The 20417-nt window shown below is 33.1% G+C and overlaps 3 protein-coding genes across 4 annotated transcripts; 2 read left to right on the top strand and 1 right to left on the bottom strand.

Annotated features, from left to right (window-relative positions):
* Nucleotides 1-3570: 3570 nt before the first annotated feature.
* Nucleotides 3571-6461, bottom strand: LOC106713318 (repressor of RNA polymerase III transcription MAF1 homolog). Its single transcript, XM_014506104.2, has 4 exons — nt 5764-6461; nt 5124-5244; nt 4697-4974; nt 3571-4222 (listed from the first exon to the last, which is right to left on the bottom strand). The coding sequence occupies exons 1-4, from the start codon at nt 5967-5969 to the stop codon at nt 4159-4161; spliced, it is 669 nt and encodes a 222-aa protein (XP_014361590.1). The 5' UTR covers nt 5970-6461; the 3' UTR covers nt 3571-4158.
* A 4892-nt stretch (nt 6462-11353) lies between these two features.
* On the top strand, nt 11354-13560 carry LOC106713293 (ATP synthase mitochondrial F1 complex assembly factor 2). Its single transcript, XM_045678695.1, has 6 exons — nt 11354-11492; nt 11663-11856; nt 12250-12360; nt 12653-12833; nt 12919-13034; nt 13361-13560. The coding sequence occupies exons 1-6, from the start codon at nt 11378-11380 to the stop codon at nt 13505-13507; spliced, it is 864 nt and encodes a 287-aa protein (XP_045534651.1). The 5' UTR covers nt 11354-11377; the 3' UTR covers nt 13508-13560.
* A 578-nt stretch (nt 13561-14138) lies between these two features.
* LOC106713327 (uncharacterized protein DDB_G0292642) lies at nt 14139-19612 on the top strand. Of its 2 annotated transcripts, none has more exons than XM_014506123.2 (5): nt 14139-14301; nt 14594-17340; nt 17798-18033; nt 18356-18861; nt 19246-19612. In XM_014506123.2, the coding sequence occupies exons 2-5, from the start codon at nt 14600-14602 to the stop codon at nt 19576-19578; spliced, it is 3816 nt and encodes a 1271-aa protein (XP_014361609.2). In that variant the 5' UTR covers nt 14139-14301; nt 14594-14599; the 3' UTR covers nt 19579-19612. The 2 variants fall into 2 exon arrangements, with proteins under 2 accessions (XP_014361609.2, XP_014361608.2); XM_014506122.2 differs by having other exon boundaries at nt 14139-14468.
* The last annotated feature ends 805 nt before the right edge of the window (nt 19613-20417 follow it).

Below are 20417 nucleotides of genomic sequence, written 5' to 3'. Positions count from 1 at the left end.
GTTTTTAATCTATGCGCTTTAACAACGCATCTAAATTTAAAGATACGTAGCGCGTGTTTTTTTTTAATGGTGCAGTACATAATGTATTAAACAATAAACAATTTATTATAATTAAATGCAAAAGTAAACAAACCTCCACTAACTAAAATAATTTAGTAAAAAGCTTTCCAATTGCATACAACATTAGTTAAAAATTAAGAAAACTATTAAATAATGTGAATTCAATAAATAAAAATATATGCAAATGAAGGACATAATTTGTACACATCTAAATAGTTGAAATGTTTTATAGCCAAATAATTATAAATATATCTATTAACTTGTGTTCATACATCAAAAAGAAGTTTTTTGTGACTTTTTGAGGAATTTAATTAAGTATGAATAGATATAGGAATGCGGCATAAAGACTGGTAAGGGTTTTAGAATGTATGTACAATATATGTTGATGATTCAGAACAATGTAATATATAAAATTATATATGTATGTTCGCAGACTTCCTCTAATTGGTTTGACATCAAAGAACTACTAACAGTACTAATTATAAATTGAAAGTTACGAGAACTTATACAATTAATTGCTAATACCGCTATCTGTAACTAAGTGTTAAATTTGACAACAGAAGTTGTACTGGTGGTACATTTTATTGACAGTAGGGTTCATATGCCCTCCTATGAATAAGAACAAAGTGCAAATTGAAAACTTTTCAGTAGACACTCTTAATGTTTCAAACATATAAGAAAATAGGCCGCATAAGCCCTTTTATTTCAGCAAAAAAATTACATTTACACCTATAAATGTGTATTTAGTTTAGTTAATGAACTAAATTGAAGGATAACTTTTAACAGAAAAAAGTAAAAATCGTCAATTTGTTACTATAGCCTGTATACATAGGACCCTATCTATATGTCAAATATCTTTTATATATAAAGCACTTGATGTAGTTACAGAAATAATTCAAATAACGCACATCGTTACATTCTTAAAGCAATAATAAATAATTAAGGGCTCCACTTTGTTATGTTAATGTCAAAAAGTACAGTTTACTTTAGCTTGAGGGAAACTTGATGATTTTTTTTTCCAATGAATTTCTAAAATTACATTTAATTGTCATGACATAGCATAATATTTATTAAAATGAATTCTATGTGCATATAATTAACATACCAAATGCTTATAAAATGTTGTTTATTAGACAAATACATAAATGGCTCACCGAGCTGCTTTTTACATAGTTAAATATAAATCTATTATATATATATATATATGTATATATAAATATAAATAAGATGAATATTCGACGTTTACAGTTGAATGTAGAGGTTATATGGTTAGGTTATAATAATATATAAGATAAGTAGGACTGCCATTTGTTTTACTTTTGATATAGATCTATAAAATCAATTAACACAACTTATCGAATCAATTATTATTATTTTTTTTGGAAATTTTAACTTATACTTTTATATGTAATAAATTAAATATGTACATTATGATTGAAAGTTTTATATGTATTTTTTTTAATATTCTTTTTTTATTTATTTTAATATAAAAATTGGAATCAAATTTAAATACTGTTTTAATATTACAAATGGTAGGTCTATGTTCTAAACTTAAACTAAGTGTAGAACTAAGAAATCATAAATATCTATATTGAATAAGAAAAACAATTATTCAACTTAGGCGATAGCCTCCTAATTCCTGCCAATCGATGTAAAGAAATGCAGTAAACTTTATCTTTTATTTATCTTTTATATTCATTTCTATAGAAATTTAATCCTTTTCATACCATCAGTTATATTAAAAAGACCATTATAATTCACTGTTTATTTTATATAAATGTCGGTTCCCACTGACGAAACATCGATGTAAAAGATTATTGTAATTTTCATTAGCTTTGAAAAAACAGTACACCAATATCGAACCAACTGATGAAAAGAGTTGTAACTCTTATTAGAGTGTATCCTATAAGATCTTTTTACAGATGTAACTTTTTTCTTCGTATTAGTCGATGCTTGTTGTGCAACATGTTTCGGCAATGGGATCCCAAGGAGATATGTACTTGTATAATGTTATACTACTTTTAAGAATTTTTATCTGTTTGTATCAATTATAAGTTTTAAAATCAATTTTAAAATGTGATAATATTATCTTAGTTTCAAACTTTAAAGTGTAATTTCTATGAATTATTTTTTAAAGCGTTTCTAACAACACTGTGGAGGTTCTAATGATTAACGGTGCCTTTTTTTTTTGTTATTACAGATATCATATTTCTTAATCAATGTGTTATAAGTACAATGCGGGAGCCGGCCGCTAACAGTGTAACAATGTTTTGGTTTAACTAAGTCCAATCTATCCCTTTAGTAAATTTCAGAATATCAAATATTATAATGGCTGTCTTCCGGCGAGCGCAGGTCGCTTACCTAATTATTGTTATAAAGGTGAACGCGTGAGGATCTTGGACTTTATATATAGTATTATGTAGAGTTTGTACATAGAATCGCGTAATGTACATAATTTTCGACATGATTTTGTTTATTTACTTAATGTAAGTTCTTTTAAGAGACCCTTTTTCACTGTTGTAAATTACGATAAAGATATATTTTGATTGTTCGTCATTATATTTTTTAAAAAATCATGTTGTTTTTTTTACTGCTTCGCGTTGTTTTTATTTCTTAGATTTTTTTTTCTCTTATAATCAAAATTGAATAAATCGAATGAGATGCATTTACAGATTTTGAATTTTGGTGAAATTTATGTTTTTTTCTGTAGAAACTGGATGTTTTTTTTTTAAATCAAATCTTAGCCGTTCTAAAAATGATAACATAACAAGTCAATATATTAGAAAAATATATTTTGTTTGCACCTCTTTTACACGTCGAGGAATAATATAAATGATGTGGAGCTCCTGTCACTCTTCAAGGTGTTTAAAGGATGGGGGTTCAGAATGAAAAAAAAAAAAACATTTAGAGAAAGAAAATATATTTAAAAAATAATAATACATACGTTGTCTTATATTAAATTAGAAGAATGCCAAAACAAATTACAGGCGGATTTACGAAACAGATCACATCGAAACTTCGTTAAGATTAATCACGTTAAATAATCAGTTAATATAGAAATGGCTAACTTATTTAAAATTTAACGATTTCCAGATTGTTTTTTCTAAGACATAGTTTATTAAAATTTGAGCTAGCCATTTCCATTATTTTTTATCATAAACTTTCGTCGGATTTATTTTTATACTTTGATAGTCGTTTATTATTAACATGTTTTTACTTCCAGTATTAATATAATGTAGAAATAACATATTTTTTGAGACTTCTCTTAATTCGTATATAAATAGTTCCAAGTCTTAACTTTTATCATTTATTCATTGTAATTTATCATATATATTAACCAATCTTTATTGAGAACGAATTAATTTTTGTGTAACATAATACTATATGTTCAGCTTATACGCAAGAAATTGTGCAAATGTAGAACCTATAAAAACTGATTGTTGCCATATTTTGGGCGTAGTGTCTGTAATCAACTTAAATATCGCTCCTTAAAACTATCATCATAACTATCAAATCTATCCATGAACAATATTTTTACCTTAACTTTTAGCTCTACCTTAAGATTGATAAAAAATTGATAGAAATGTCCCGTTCATTTTGTGTCTATACCGATAAACATATGTGGTTAGACTTAGTGTAAAAATAATTATATAATAAGAAAAATGTATCTTTGCTTACGAAAAATTGTTATTATCTACTAACCTCTAGTGACTGTTACCCTTCCTTGGTAGACAGAGAGATACCTACATAGACTTAGACGCCTCAAGTAAAATAATGTCTATACACCAAGCACCAACATGAAAAATTTGTTGTTAAAACATATTACACAAACTTCATTCTCAATTAGCCACTGTACTGGAAACCTTCAGCTACATGGTTACGAAAAAATAATTGATATGACGCCAATAACCTGCGTTTATTTAAAAAAAAACAATTGCTATAAGTAAATTTGTGAATAACTACTTCATTGGTAAATTACAATTACCTATAGATTATCTTCTATTTTCTACTAAGAGTTGCTCTAAGTAATATAAATGTAAATATATTTTGAAATAAGAAGAAAAAAAAGTGCAATACAGAAAAATTTGATTGTAAAACTTAGTTATATTCTTCATCTTCATCCATAGCAAAGTCCACGCCAGAGTCCACAGCACACACGGGGCTGGAATAACGAGAATAAATGGTAAACATAATGGTAATGGAAAAATAGTTGTCTTTTGCAAGAAGAATAAAAATACATCATAAAAGTATGTAATATGTTACTTTTGAGCACAAATTATTTTTTAACAAAATGTAACATTTAGTTTAACATTTAAAAACACATTTAAAAAATGTTGTACATTATATTATATACTAGCTTTTGCCCAAGACTCAGAATCTGCGCAGAATTAAAAAAAACAGATAATTAGTTATTATTCTTTTCTGAACAAAGGCAAGTCCAAAAACACAAAAAAAATTGGTGGTAACTTAGATATATAATGTAAAAATAAAGAAATGATATGCTTTTAAATATATTATATAAGAGAAGGCGCTGCCTCCCGAAACACAGTTTTAACTAGTTCGGGAGACAGAGCCCCACTAATTTTGTGAAAAATGGCTTATAGTTAAATAAAGAAATTTTTTATTTTTATATTACCTCATTGCTCTGCATGTAAAGAACACAATCCTTTTGAGCTTCTTGTTGTAGAAGAAGTAGTTGAATGTCCAGAGGCAGCCAGGCTCACCGAAGGGGTCACTAGCGAGGTCAGGTCCGTAGCTGTAAATGCGGCAGTCAGCGAGTGCCACCTCATCGTCTATGGCGGCCCACAACGCCGGCCGCAGCTGCCGCCAGCGCGCGCCGCCTACCGCCGATAGCGCCGCGTCCACCGCACCCTGCGCCCACGTCACCGACGGTTCCGCGCTGAACTCGTTGCTCTGATGTTTACATTATATTATTGGTACACAACATTACAGAAGTATCACCAACATTAAGGAAATCATTTCTGACGCTAAAAACAATAAATATTAGAGAAAGTAGTAATGATTATTACTGACATTTTAGGAGTTAAGTATTTATATTTTACCTTTGCCATTGAAAAATCATAATCAGGGAATGCCGCATTCAATGTGGCGATCAAATAGAATAATGTCTTCCGAGATATTGTATCACAGAGAACGCCATCCTCATCTCCTGACAGGCTGCGACTACAAAAATTATATTTTATTCCATAAATTTTCATTTAAATAGTAAATATAACTCACCTAAGTCTATATCAAAGTAAATTATGTAAACTGTCTCTCAGTTAAATTATTTACTAACATAAACATAAAATTTACTTGTTAATTTATACATAGGCTATTGACATCAGTGCAGCAAAAAGAAGTGGAAGTAACAAGTACCTAATGACCATCTATTACTTGTCATTTACCTTGTAAAGCAACCTAATAAGCAACTGTATGAGATTCTATAAATTTACTACAGTAGGTATCTTTTGAAAGGCAGAATCAAAAATCTTTTTATGAAGAACATATACAATCTATATATATAAAAGAAAGTTGTGTTAGTTACACTATTTATAACTCAAGAACGGCTGAATCGATTTGACTGATAATTGGTGGGCAGGTAGCTTAGAACCAGGAAACGGACATAGGATAATTTTTACCCCGTTTTCTATTTTTTATTCCGCGCGGACGGAGTCGCGGGTAAAAGCTAGTAATACATACCTGTATGTAACACCTTCTGGAGGTGACAGTGCCTGCAGGTTGTGAGTGGTCTCTCCATCAGCAGTAAAACGCTTGTAGAAGGCTTTCTCGCTTCCCGCCATCTTACAGCTGTAACTTTCGACACGACCCTGCACGGCGCTGTCGCCGTTCAAGATCGAAAGTGCGCGGCTAAGCGCTTCCAAGCGACCGCTTTCCAAAAGTTTCATCTTCAGTATTTTGAGTTTTGTTTTACCCACTAAAACTTCTTATAAATGCTGTGCTTGTATATTTGCAGCACGGTGCATTACTTCTGTACATAGCAGAGGGGTGTATGAATATTCCTTTTCTTTTTGAATGGAGAAGATTGACACTCGGAATTAAATTCGACTTCTGTTCTTCCGCGCTGATGGGATGCGGGAACATCACAAATAAGAGTAGAAGTAGAGATTTTCTAATTGCTGTTAGAATTCGTATCAGTGTATTTTTAGCTCGCTGAGCCCTCTGTCTACAATAGCGCGTCACTACACTTGTTGTCCTACAAATTTTCACAAACACAGATCGTATTGTTAAAGATCAAAATCCATGAAAGACATCGTTGTAAAAGTTAAATAAACACAACAAAGTAATAATTATAAACTATCAATTACAATTGAGCGAGTATCGAAGTACAATTGATTTTTAAACTCACAATCACAGTACCATTACACAATACTCAAAACAGAGTCTAATGGAGTCTAAAAAAAAAACGAAACGGAACGATTACACAAACACAAAGCACAATAGTGACGTACATACAAAGATACGAATACCGATTGCTATCAGCATTGCTTATACGGTTTCCGAGTTTGATAGATTGTTACGTTTTTATTTTTTGATATCCTTTTCCCTTAGCTAATGATTAAGAAGTAAAAATAAGAAAATTATTAGAGCTGCATTTGTACGAAAATATGCAGCAGTTAATATGGATCTGTTTTTGATCATTAATGTATTTGTAAAAATACGTTTATTTATAAAAACACAATAACTATGCGAATGCCCTTCAAAATCTTATGTTTGCTATGTTATGATGTTATATATATTTATTAATGAATTAATCGCTGCGGTGTGATCTTTCAATGGATCAACCGTTGTCTGACAAGAAGTACATATTAGGAACGTAGGAGTAACCCCTCCATTCAATTCAATTGTTTGACAAAATTAATAAGTAGAAAAAGGAAGTTAATGTTAAAGTTTTCGTTAACGAAAAAATATTATGGACCCATCCCTAGATTAAATCGGTATTTAATTATTTAATTATAGTGCCTCTTTTCAACCTCCGTGAAGTTGGCCCCCTCACTTTAATTTTTTTAACTTTTTTTTACGCAAATCGTTTGAGAATCGTTTGAGAGGGTTTGAGAGAAAAGAAATATCGTTTGAGAGTTCTTACTTACTCCGTAAAAACAATTTCAAATTCTAGTGTGAAGTTGGCCCCCTCACTTTACTTTTTTTTATTTTTTTCAATGCGAATCGTTAGAGAGTCGTTTGAGAGACATTAAGAGAAAAGAAATATCGTTTGAGAGTTTTTACTTTTTCTGTAATAAATATTTTAATTCTGGGCATCGAAAGTTACAAATCGATTTTCCTTTTTTTCCGAATTAAATATAGCAATCATGCACTTGGACGTTTCAAATTTATTGTGTAGGTAGGGAATGGTAATAGAGTGATTGAGAGAAAAGAGAAATCGTTTGAGAGTTAATACTTTTTCTGAAATATATATTTCAATGTCGGAATCGAAAGTAACAAATCGATTTTCCTTTTTTCCGAATTAAATATAGCAATCATGCACTTAGACGATTCAAATTTATGGTGTAGGTAGGGAATGGTAATAGAGTGATTGAGAGAAAAGAGAAATCGTTTGAGAGTTAATACTTTTTCTGAAAAATATATTTAAATGCCGGAATCGAAAGTTACAAATCGATTTTTCTTTTATTACGACTTAAATATGGCAATCATGCACTAAGACGTTTCAAATTTATTGTGTAGGTAGAGAATGCTTAGAGAGTGACTGAGAGAAAAGAGAAATCGTTTGAGAGTTAATACTTTTTTTGAAATAAATATTTCAATGTCGGAATCGAAAGTTACAAATCGATTTTCCTTTTATTTCAAATTATATATGGCAATCATGCACTAAGACGTTTCAAATTTATTGTGTAGGTAGAGAATGCTTAGAGAGTGATTGAGAGAAAAGAGAAATCGTTTGAGAGTTGATACTTTTCCTGAAATAAATATTTCAATTTCGGAATCGAAAGTTACAGATCGGTTTTCCTTTACTCCGAAATAAATATGGCAATCATGCACTTAGACGTTTTAAATTTATTGTGTAGGTAGAGAATGGTAAGAGAGTGATTAAGTGAAGAGAGAAATCGTTTGAGAGTTGATACTTTTCCTGAAATAAATATTTCAATATCGGAATCGTAAGTAACAAATCGATTTTCCTTTTTTCCGAATTAAATATAGCAATCATGCACTTAAACGATTCAAATTTATGGTGTAGGTAGGGAATGGTAATAGAAAGATTGAGAGAAAAGAGAAATCGTTTGAGAGTTAATACTTTTTCTGAAAAATATATTTCAATGTCGGAATCGAAAGTTACTAATCGATTTTCCTTTTTTTCCGAAATAATTATGGCAATCATGCACTTAGACGTTTCAAATTTATTGTGTAGGTAGAGAATGGTAAGAGAGTGATTGAGAGAAAAGAGAAATCGTTTGAGAGTTAATACTTTTTCTGAAATATATATTTCAATGTCGGAATCGAAAGTAACAAATCGATTTTCCTTTTTTCCGAATTAAATATAGCAATCATGCACTTAGACGATTCAAATTTATGGTGTAGGTAGGGAATGGTAATAGAGTGATTGAGAGAAAAGAGAAATCGTTTGAGAGTTAATACTTTTTCTGAAAAATATATTTAAATGTCGGAATCGAAAGTTACAAATCGATTTTTCTTTTATTACGACTTAAATATGGCAATCATGCACTAAGACGTTTCAAATTTATTGTGTAGGTAGAGAATGCTTAGAGAGTGACTGAGAGAAAAGAGAAATCGTTTGAGAGTTAATACTTTTTTTGAAATAAATATTTCAATGTCGGAATCGAAAGTTACAAATCGATTTTCCTTTTATTTCAAATTATATATGGCAATCATGCACTAAGACGTTTCAAATTTATTGTGTAGGTAGAGAATGCTTAGAGAGTGATTGAGGGAAAAGAGAAATCGTTTGAGAGTTAATACTTTTTCTTAAATAAATATTTCAATTTCGGAATCGAAAGTTACAGATCGGTTTTCCTTTACTCCGAAATAAATATGGCAATCATGCACTTAGACGTTTTAAATTTATTGTGTAGGTAGAGAATGGTAAGAGAGTGATTAAGTGAAGAGAGAAATCGTTTGAGAGTTGATACTTTTCCTGAAATAAATATTTCAATATCGGAATCGTAAGTAACAAATCGATTTTCCTTTTTTCCGAATTAAATATAGCAATCATGCACTTAAACGATTCAAATTTATGGTGTAGGTAGGGAATGGTAATAGAAAGATTGAGAGAAAAGAGAAATCGTTTGAGAGTTAATACTTTTTCTGAAATATATATTTCAATGTCGGAATCGAAAGTTACAAATCGATTTATTTTTATTTCGAATTAAATATGGCAATCATGCACTTAGACGATTTAAATTTATGGTGTAGACAGAGAATGGTAAGAGAGTGATTAAGAGAAAAGAGAAATCGTTTGAGAGTTAATACTTTTCCTGAAAAAAATATTTCACTGTCGGAATCGAAAGCTACAAATCGATTTTCCTTTTTTTCGAATTAAATATGGGAATCATGAGGATAAACGATTCAAATTTATTGTGTAGATAGAGAATGGTTATAGATTGATTTAAAGAAAAGAGAAATCGTTTGAGAGTTAATACTTTTTCAAAAATAAATATTTCAATTTTTGAGATTTGTAAGTTTTTGAAAATCGATTTGTTACTTACGATTCCGAAATTGAAATATTTATTTCAGGAAAAGTATCTACTCTCAAACGATTTCTCTTTTCTCTCAATCACTGCCTAATCATTCTCTACCTACACCATAAATTTGAATCGTCTAAGTGCATGATTGCCATATTTAATTCGGAAAAAAGGAAAATCGATTTGTTACTTTCGATTCAGAAATTGAAATATTTATTTCAGGAAAAGTATTAACTCTCAAACGATTTCTCTTTTCTCTCAATCACTCTCTAATCATTCTTTTCCTACACAATAAATTTGAAACGTCTAAGTGCATGATTGCCATAATTATTTCGGAAAAAAAGGAAAATCGATTAGTAACTTTCGATTCCGACATTGAAATATATTTTTCAGAAAAAGTATTAACTCTCAAACGATTTCTCTTTTCTCTCAGTCACTCTCTAAGCATTCTCTACCTACACAATAAATTTGAAACGTCTTAGTGCATGATTGCCATATTTAAGTCGTAATAAAAGAAAAATCGATTTGTAACTTTCGATTCCGACATTGAAATATATATTTCAGAGAAAGTATTAACTCCCAAACGATTTCTCTTTTCTCTCAATCACTCTATTACCATTCCCTACCTACACCATAAATTTGAATCGTCTAAGTGCATGATTGCTATATTTAATTCGGAAAATAGGAAAATCGATTTGTTACTTTCGATTCCGACATTGAAATATATATTTCAGAAAAAGTATTAACTCTCAAACGATTTCTCTTTTCTCTCAATCACTCTCTTACCATTCTCTACCTACACAATAAATTTGAAACGTCCAAGTGCATGATTGCCATATTTAATTCGGAAAAAAAGGAAAATCGATTTGTAACTTTCGATGCCCAGAATTAAAATATTTATTACAGAAAAAGTAAAAACTCTCAAACGATATTTCTTTTCTCTTAATGTCTCTCAAACGACTCTCTAACGATTCGCATTGAAAAAAATAAAAAAAAGTAAAGTGAGGGGGCCAACTTCACACTAGAATTTGAAATTGTTTTTACGGAGAAAGTAGGAACTCTCAAACGATATTTCTTTTCTCTCAAACCCTCTCAAACGATTCTCAAACGATTTGCTTAAAAAAAAGTTAAAAAAATTAAAGTGAGGGGGCCAACTTCACGGAGGTCTCTTTTCACTGGTCTATGTTTTAAACCCCTTCCATTTTATAAACTCTTTGTTCTTTGTTCCAATCTGTCATTTTTCCATTTTTCTGTCATTATTATCAAGTGTCAAAAGCATTGAAAAAATATTCATTTTAATTCGGGAATTAGAATACAAATTCAAAATGTAAAAGATTTTCAATTACTACTTATTTTTTGATGTAAATGTAATATTTCTCACTGTGTAAGTTTGTATAATTAATAATAATCAAAGTTTGATAAGTTACATTACCTATGTATCGAGGTGTTTTGAACTCAAACTTACCACTTTGGGATAAGGATGTTATTATGTAGGATTTAAAGATAAAAAATGATGTATAATTGTCGATGTGTGGATATGAATGATTTTGAAAAACAATTTCTGTGTGATGTCACTTAGTAATTTTTAAATTTTTTTATTACAGTGTTTGATTTCTTATAACCTGCAAATAAAGCTCACAATGGTTCCTGGAGCTTTGGCTTATTCTATTTTTAAAACTTTATCTAAGTCAAGTCAACCTTTTTGTAATATATTAAGGCGTCAAAGTCCAAAATTACTTGGATTTCAATTTTATGGTGAGTGAGAGATAATTGTTGATAGAAATGGATGTTTATAAATATTTTGTTAGCAGCAATAGTTAAAAACATGGCCTGTGTAGGGCTGCCACCTTTTTGGTTTTGTGCTTCTTTCATGGTAAAATTTCAAACACTAAAGAAAGATTATTTAAATAAAATTTACATTTTAGCAACTCATAAGCGATTTTATCGTCGTACTGATATTATTCAAAATGAAGATAAATGGGAAATAACATTGGACCATCGGAGACTAAAAACTCCTAATGGGAAAGTGCTCAAAGTTGATAGTGAACAATTAGCAAGAGCCATTGCTGCTGAGTGGGACTCACAAGAAGAGAATATAGCTCAGCCTTCTATGCACTTGGTAAATAATAGATAATTCTAATGTTAAAATTGGACACATTTGTATTTTTTTATATAACAATTCAATAACCATTTCACCAATCATTTCAAACAAACCATTGGACCAATTTCAAAAATTATACTGCTATTAGAAAGCGACATGATCCCTGGAAACATAGGCTTTATATATTCTTAGAATTTTTTTTTATTTCCCCACGGACAAAGTCATGGGTGAATGCTATCATAGATATAAACACAATTTTTATATTAGACATTGTTTTCATGGGAAGTGTTGAAATATTTAGATAAATTTAAATTTAATTTCATAAAAAAAATATGGATGGCTAATGTTTTATGGTAAAACTGTTGATCAGTATGGCTATTACAAAACAAATAAAAATTCTTGTTGTTTCAGACTGCACTATGCAACACAGCATTGGATAATCCAGGAAAATTAACTTCACATGATATAACAACATATTTACTGGAATATCTAAGCACGGACACACTTTTTTTTCATTCAGATGTAAGTTATAATATTGTATTTTACAAGGTTCATACAAAAATGCCTTTAAATGTTACTCTTAACAAATACTAACAAAAGTGAGATGCCAACAACAAAGCCTATTTTATAATGAAATAACATGCTGACATGAAAAAACAGTACATAGCTGGATAAAGGCTAGACACAATTACCTATGCATGACTGCATGCATGGAGTTATAAATTTAGTAGAAAATAACTCAATATTTATTAACTATACATCTAGATGTTGTCAGTACAGAGATGTATGTATTATTTATCATGCTATGTTTCAGGAAGAAAAAGATTTGAGAGTATTACAAGAACAAAAGTGGGGACCAGTTTTAGACTGGTTTCAGAACAGATTTGGTATAAAGCAAGAAATATCGCTTGGTCTAGAACCTCCTCCAGTCAGCCTCAAAACAAGAGAAGTGTTGGCGCGTCATTTTCTATCATATGATTTCGCAGCTTTAAATGGTATGTTTCCAATTATTAATTAAATTTTTAATCACAAACAATATGTATTTTTATGAGTTGTAAGTATGAAAAATATATATTTTAGCTTTCACATTTGGAATGGAGGCATTAAAATCACCAGTTCTAATGTTGGCGTGCGTCGATCGGTACTTAGAACCGACTGAGGCTGTAATGCTCGCCCGTCTTGAAGAGGAATATCAGGTAATATAATTTAACAAAGAATTAATAAACCAAAGTTATGTCCGTCTACGCCCCTCCAGAATAAAAGTAGACCCCCTAACTCTTTCTAACACCCCCTAAAATCTAACATGCTGTGATGAAAAATATTCAATTGATATCTTCAGTGTCATTAAAATGTGATGAACAGGAGTGTTGTTAAGACGTGATAAACAGGTTACAATTAGTATAAATAACTTATTTTCGTTAGTTCAGAACCCCAAAGGGACGAAAGTATTTAAATGACTAGTGTGTATGGGGTTATGAAGTTAGTAAGTTATGAAAATATGAGCGTGTTTTGTGTGTGTCAGTTGGTGCGGTGGGGTCGCGTGCCGTGGGCGCACGAACTGAACCAGGCCGAGCTGACAGCGCGTGTAGCAGCCTCATGCCTCGTTATACAGTCCTGCGTCGAGAAACATTCCCTCTCCGTAAAAAATCGTAGCGAACAAGGATCTTAAATGTATAATTTTGTTATGTAGTCAATTTAAATTATTAAAGTGATCGTAAATTAGAAGAATATGTTGTTTCATTTTTTTTTCTTGACTTTTAAAGATACCCTTGAGTGTTGATCATGAATCACGAGCCAAATGGAAAACTGTAATACTCTGTCTACACGTCTGGTTCTGAGCATACGTACCTGTAATGTTAAATTGTACAATGTCTACGTACGCGAATAGGATACTATCATTTAACTGTGGTAACTTGTCGAGATGAATCAAGAGCGGAGATAACAAGGTTAGAGTGAACGACCAATTAAATAATTTTATTTGTCATTTACAATTAAATTTTTGAACTAGTTTACTTTTGTTGACATGAATGATTTTATAAGAATGTACGTGTGCAATACTGAATATAATTTTACCAATAAATTGCCTCAATTGCGTTACGAATATAGAAACCTTTAATTTATCGACAAAGTTGTGAAATATACAGCAGCGTATTACTCATCTCTTAAATTTTTGATCGTAACAATTGAGGTGCTACCAAAAAGCCGGGAAGTATCCTAATTTAAGTGGGGCCGAGTGTTTTAAAATGAAATAGAAATAGCAAAAAGTGAATCGCGAAGATAGGCTAAATATAGCTGAGCGGGCGGCGCGCTGCAGGCGGTGGGCAACGGACGGCGGGCGGCGGACGGGCGGCGCTGGCGACTCAGTGGCCGCGCGACCTCGCTTTGTTCTCCACTGCGCTCCACCTCCGCGCCGCGCCGCGCCGTGCATTACACTATTATTGACAATTGTGGTCGTTGACAAAGGTTGTTACATTATGATTGTTTGCCGTGTTTGACCTCTGCCCGAATCTACTAATTCAATTTTTCTTACGATGAAGGGCGTTAACAACGTTTTAAATATATCACGATCCGTGCGAAATCGAGGTTAATATGCTCTAGTTTCGGTTTTTGTTACTTCTCATCGTTTCGCAGTAAGTATGAATTGTACTATTTCAAGATGAAATTTAATTCAAATCGCTTATTATATTAAGGCAAATATCGCAGATATGAACTCTTTGTTGAAGTGAAATTTATGTTGCTCTGTTTGAATTTTCAGAAGGTGATGAACGGCGATATAAAAGCGGAGGCACCGCGGCCGCGACCACTCTCCGGTGGTATTTGGACGTTGTTCTCGTGGCTCCGTCGCGACGACCGTTCCATCTCCAGCGAGAGCCTTTCTAGCGCAGGATCTGATCACACCGCCGTCAGCTTCGCATTCCTAGAACCTCTGAATTACAAGGCAGCTACAGAACCGATCGTTTTGCCGCCGCTCAGCCCGCCCACAGATTCTTATAAGAAAAGGGTGCGGGATCGTAATTTTCGAAGGCAAAGAGAGCGCAATCTAACCCTACATCGGAAATACGGTTTATTTAAAGGAGAAAACGGCGATAGATACGACGCATTTAGCCTTCCGTCTGAACGCAAATATATAACCGACGGCGGAAATAATATTGAACGGGGACGAAGAGCGACGAGTGAAAGCTTTCAGAGGCGAGCTCCCTACGTTCCTGGTAAAAGACGCGCACCTTTGCCTCCGGCGATCACAGCTTCTCTTCCACGAAATTTTTCAAGGAAGCGACCAGCTCCTCAGCCACCCAATAGATTAATAGTCGACGACAGCGTTACTTTACGTTCTGGACTAATGAATCCAAAGCCTAATTGTGATAGACGTTCTTTACCTAACAATGTCTCTATGGATATCAATATTGAAAAATCTAAACAAGAAAAAATCAAAACAGATAAAAGTTTTTTGAAACAAATTTTTGAAAATAGAAAAAGAAATTCTGCGATAGAGCCAAACTATGTAAAACTATTACCAAACATTAGTGAGTTAGATAAACAAGCAGCAAAAATTATTGAAAACAAGAAACTTAAGTTATTGGAAGCAAAAGGAACTGTTTCTGTTAATGACATTGGTTCAGATCCATCAGGGAATTGGATTTGTGCGCAATGTCTTAGAAATTATAATAATGCGGTTTCTTCTTGTTCATATTGTTTATTGACTAAAAAATATTCAGAAAAGGCTTCGGAAAATAATCTAAGCATTTCAAATGCCGCTTCAAATATTTACACGCAAACCGACAATGACTTAACAAAAATTGGCTCAACGAGTAAACGAAATGAAGAAGAAGAGAAGAAAAAGCTTAAGGAAATGTTGAAGGAAATGAAAGATTCCCTTCCTAAGCGGCCTAAACAAAATGTATTATCCACTGAAAGTCCTACGCTTCGAATAGGATCTCCGCGGAACAAACGCATATCTGATCCGCCTACTAAAAACGGAAGCACTTCAAAGAAACTAGATGTAACAGTAACCAAAGATGATATTATACCGCCTTCCACCAGCGGAAAACAAAATTCTCTACATTCTCAAATTAAATCAGATTCATTAAACCAGAATTCTACGTTACTAATTTCTAACAATACCGAATCCAAGAAAGTTTCAAGTATACCATTAATGAATAAAAACTTACACGATATACCAAATGTTATCAATTACAAAGAAGATTCTCGTCATATAACAATTCAGGTAAAAGAGTCATTACTTAAAACACAAAAGGATGTCGAGGATACGGAAAAAGTTAAAAGATTTCAACCAACCCATCAGAATACATTACTTGATAATGCTGTAACACAAGCCTCATCTGACGTAAAAGCTCAAACATCGAGCCCATTAAAATTAAATATGTCAACAGATGAAAAACACAAAAACTTGACAACAGTCTTGTTTGTTAGTGAAGGATCAAGAACAAAACCCATAGAAAATTTAGGCAATCCTAAACCTGAAGTGACACTTACAAAGACTTCTAATAAGAAACTGCCAACGAATGGAAAAACAGAGAAAACAGATATTGACATCAGTACAGTACCTGCTACTGATACCCGTGTAAATTATCTAGATAAAAATGTAAAATCTACTAAAAGTATAGAAGTTAAAACAAATGAAGATAATTTTAAAGTTTCAACTATGAGTAGCGCACCGAGCCTTCACACGCCTTTGAGAATTTCATCGCTTTTGAATCCAGTTTATCGCCCGATAACATCACCTAAGTCTGCATCAGAGGCGAATTTAAAGAATATTATAGGCACTAAATCCGATGTCGTAACTTTATCATCTGCAGTAATTTCACAGCCTCCTACAGTATTGATAAATCAAAGATCTCTAATGCCTATCGAAGAAATATCCGAACCAAGTGAGAAGGAAACTGAAGATAAACAATTGCAATCTCTATCATTTACAAAGAGCCAATATAGCACAAATACGTCTGTATGTAAAGTTTTAGGCGTTACACCTTCATCGTCCAAAGACAAGCAGGATAAAGGTGTCAGTAAGGCGGAACATCATATCAGGCGAAGACAGCTAGTGAATCAGTTAGAGCAATCTATAGCGACAGGAGATGAACAGGCAGCTGCTGAAGCTGCCGTTAAACTCGCTAAGCTGCGATTGTCGTGTTCCGTTTTATCTTTTTCTTCACAAATAATTGGGAATCCTGCAGTTCCACGAATTATAGATTCTAACCCAGAATTTGAAGAAAAAGATGATAAAAGTATGAAAAGCGGTTCAAAGAACGATCCCGTGCAAGTGAAGGTCAATAATGAATCACCAAAGCGAAAAGATTCACCAGAACAAAAATCACCACTCACTTGTTTAAACAAAACTGGCGAGCACGAGAATACGAATAGACCTTCTACATCAAAATACCAAGGAGGAATATCTAAAGAAGATAAAAGCGTAATGTCACAGATAGATTTAAAACACAAAATCCCTGCCTCAAAATCTAGTCATGTAGAAAATAAGATAATGGCGTAAGTACTTGTTTTACCGCACGTAAACGTTCACCTCTCAATTTGATAAAACGGTTTTTATAAATTTAAAAATGGAAATACGATTCATGTGGTTGATTAACATTTATGCGATATTATCTGTCACCCGCGCGTAATTAAAAAAAAAACTTCCAAAACAGAAAAGCTTCCAGACTACGTTGTATAGATATACATATATAATTTGGAACAGATGTTCCAAATTATATCCTTCCTAATTATATATTAAATCCTTCATGGATTACGCTGAAATTTGGAACCGTTCTGGAGATACTTTCTAATAAACATCCATCCATCTAAACTTTCGCATTTATAATATTAGTAAGATTAACCAATAGATAAAAATTGTAACATTCCTATAGACACTATAACAAGTTTAATTCTTGTGTTTAGGGTTACTACTAGGGTAACATTAAACCCAAAAATTTGATTTTACTTGCAGTATCAAGATATGGGTTGAGGATAAAGAAACCACTCGCGGGCCGATACAGTTCAGAATATCAAGACAAGCAACGATGGGGGAGTTGCGGGGACAGGCGGAGGCGTCGCTGGGTCTCGATTCCAGATTACAACGATGGATAGTTGGCAGAACCTTATGTATGAATGACTCCACACCACTAACAACTCTAGCTGGTCCTGACTTGAGTGCACCCTTCTACTTATGTATAGTAGAGTCTGGTAAGTCATCCTAACTATTTGATCGAGAAACCTAAAGATTTGTTATTAGACTGTACTTAGGTCCTAGGGAATCCGTATGCGACTTAACATTCTTCTCATTCGTCAGTGTAAATTTCGAACCGACACCAATAAATGTTATATAAATACTTTTATTTTTAGTAAACAATGATGGGGAACCATTTGGTGGCACTAATGTGCAACCTATTAAAGGCTAATAAGTGTGTCGCCATAATGTCTGTCTTATTTCTTTGCTGCACTTAGTAGCGCAACTACTAGGTCAATTGCGCCAATTTCCTCGTTTGATGATAAAACTTTATTTCAGAAACTAAGAAGGAAGTAACAGGCAATGACAGTCGAGACAGTAAAGATGATCAAAGTAATGAAATGATTCCGGATAATGGGACTGGGGATGTTTATACGGAACTGATGAAGCTAGAACAGCAAGCCATTGTTCCAAATATGGATGCGTTTGAATGTGGCGTTTGCATAGACGAATGTGAAGCCGGGAGAGGCGTTGTACTTCGTGAATGCATCCATACATTTTGTAGAGATTGTCTTGCTGATGTTGTAAGGCATTGCGAGGAGGCGGCAGTGTCGTGTCCGGCTATCGGATGTCCTGGAATGCTACAGGAGCGTGAAATACGTGCCTTATTATCTACAGAGGAGTACGAGCGATGGCTAGCACGAGGTTTAGCCACCGCCGAATGTGGAACTCGAAACGCATTCCACTGTCGCACTCGTGACTGTACAGGCTGGGCTCTCTGTGAACCTGGAGTCAGAAAGTTCCCATGTCCAGTATGCAAATGCAATAATTGTGTGCCCTGCCAGGTAATATTCTAACGATGCGATGTTGTATAGTACAATAAGCCGTAAAACAAAAGCCTGGTATAAGTATTCAATCGAACGCTTATTTGTAACTCGACTAAAGTTAATAGTATAAATAGTTATAACTAGCTGCCCCGCGACTCCGTCCGGGTGAAATACAATCTTCAGAGACAGAGTTACTTTTACACTTAGACTTTTTGTAATGTAAAGACACTATTAGTGATTTTACTCTTTACTTTCATCATGTATTGTAGGTGTAGAGATTACAAATCTTCCTTTTTTCCATAACCTAGGAGTTGGACCTGATATTAGTTTCCCAAAGCGATATTACTGATTTTTCTATGAAATTTAGGAATGATTATTTGATGTATCAAATATATTTTCCAGGCCATACACGACGGCGAAACATGTGAACATTATCAAACTAAACTTCGCACAGCCGTCACAGCAGCTCAAACAAATGAAACTGATGAAGGCACCAGAGTGTTGCTGGACTCACTCAAACGTCGAGGCGAAGCTCTGGAGTGTCCAGAGTGCAGTGCTATCATCACAAAGAAATGGGGCTGTGACTGGGTAAAATGTTCTGCGTGTAAAACTGAGATTTGCTGGGTGACGCGCGGCCGGCGCTGGGGACCGGGCGGTCGCGGCGATACGAGCGCCGGCTGCAGATGTGGCGTCGAAGGCAAACGATGTCATCCTTCTTGCGGTTATTGTCACTAATTTATAACTTAATATTTATTTATAATCTAATAACTATCTCAAAATAAATGTATTTGCAATCATTTTTTACATACATGAATCCACAAATAAAAGATATAATATGTGTAAAATTGATTTTCCCCTCACTTTTTTTGTTATGTTATATGGATTGTAAGTACAGAAAACAACCAGTCAGGCAATTTCGATGTTTAAGGAGTTTGATGTTAAAAGGAATTTACATTGTAAATGATGTTTTTGAACATTGGTAGAGCCCTGCAGCAGTATTAGCTGTTGCACAAATGCCCACTCAACGGATGCAATACCTGATTCACAAGTAATTTTATATGCTGATCAAATGTTGTGCCAAAGGCCATTTTAAGCCTTTTTTAATAAGTAAAGGTTGGCAACGGGATGTGGATCTACACATCCTCTGTTAAAGTAGACAATGCATTGGCAACCTTTTAACTTATTCCAGAGGACTGCGACAAAACAAAGTGTAAGTACGACTGCTATAAATAGGGTAATATAAGTATAGTATAGGGTAATCTTAGTAATATTATAAATGCGTAAGTTTGGATGTAAAGATAGATGGATGTTTGTTTGTTAGAAGGTATCTCCAGAACAGCTCAACGGATCTCGATGAAATTTGATGTGAATGTAGAACATAGTTTGAAATAACACAGGCTAATAATTAAGTGTTTTTTTATCACGCATGGACGAAGTTGCTGGAGATAGCTAGTCTGATATAAAAATGTATCTTGTTTTTGATGGGTTTTATTACTACTGTATTTTATGCATTATTCATTTTTTTGTTTTAAGAATTGCAGATAGTTCATGGTACACGACATTTTTGTGGTATC

Source organism: Papilio machaon, chromosome 1 (assembly GCF_912999745.1).
Source record: "Papilio machaon chromosome 1, ilPapMach1.1, whole genome shotgun sequence".
Taxonomy (NCBI): Eukaryota; Metazoa; Arthropoda; class Insecta; order Lepidoptera; family Papilionidae; genus Papilio; species Papilio machaon.
Note: the sequence above shows the minus strand (reverse complement) of the source record. Positions and strands in the feature narration are given on the sequence as shown.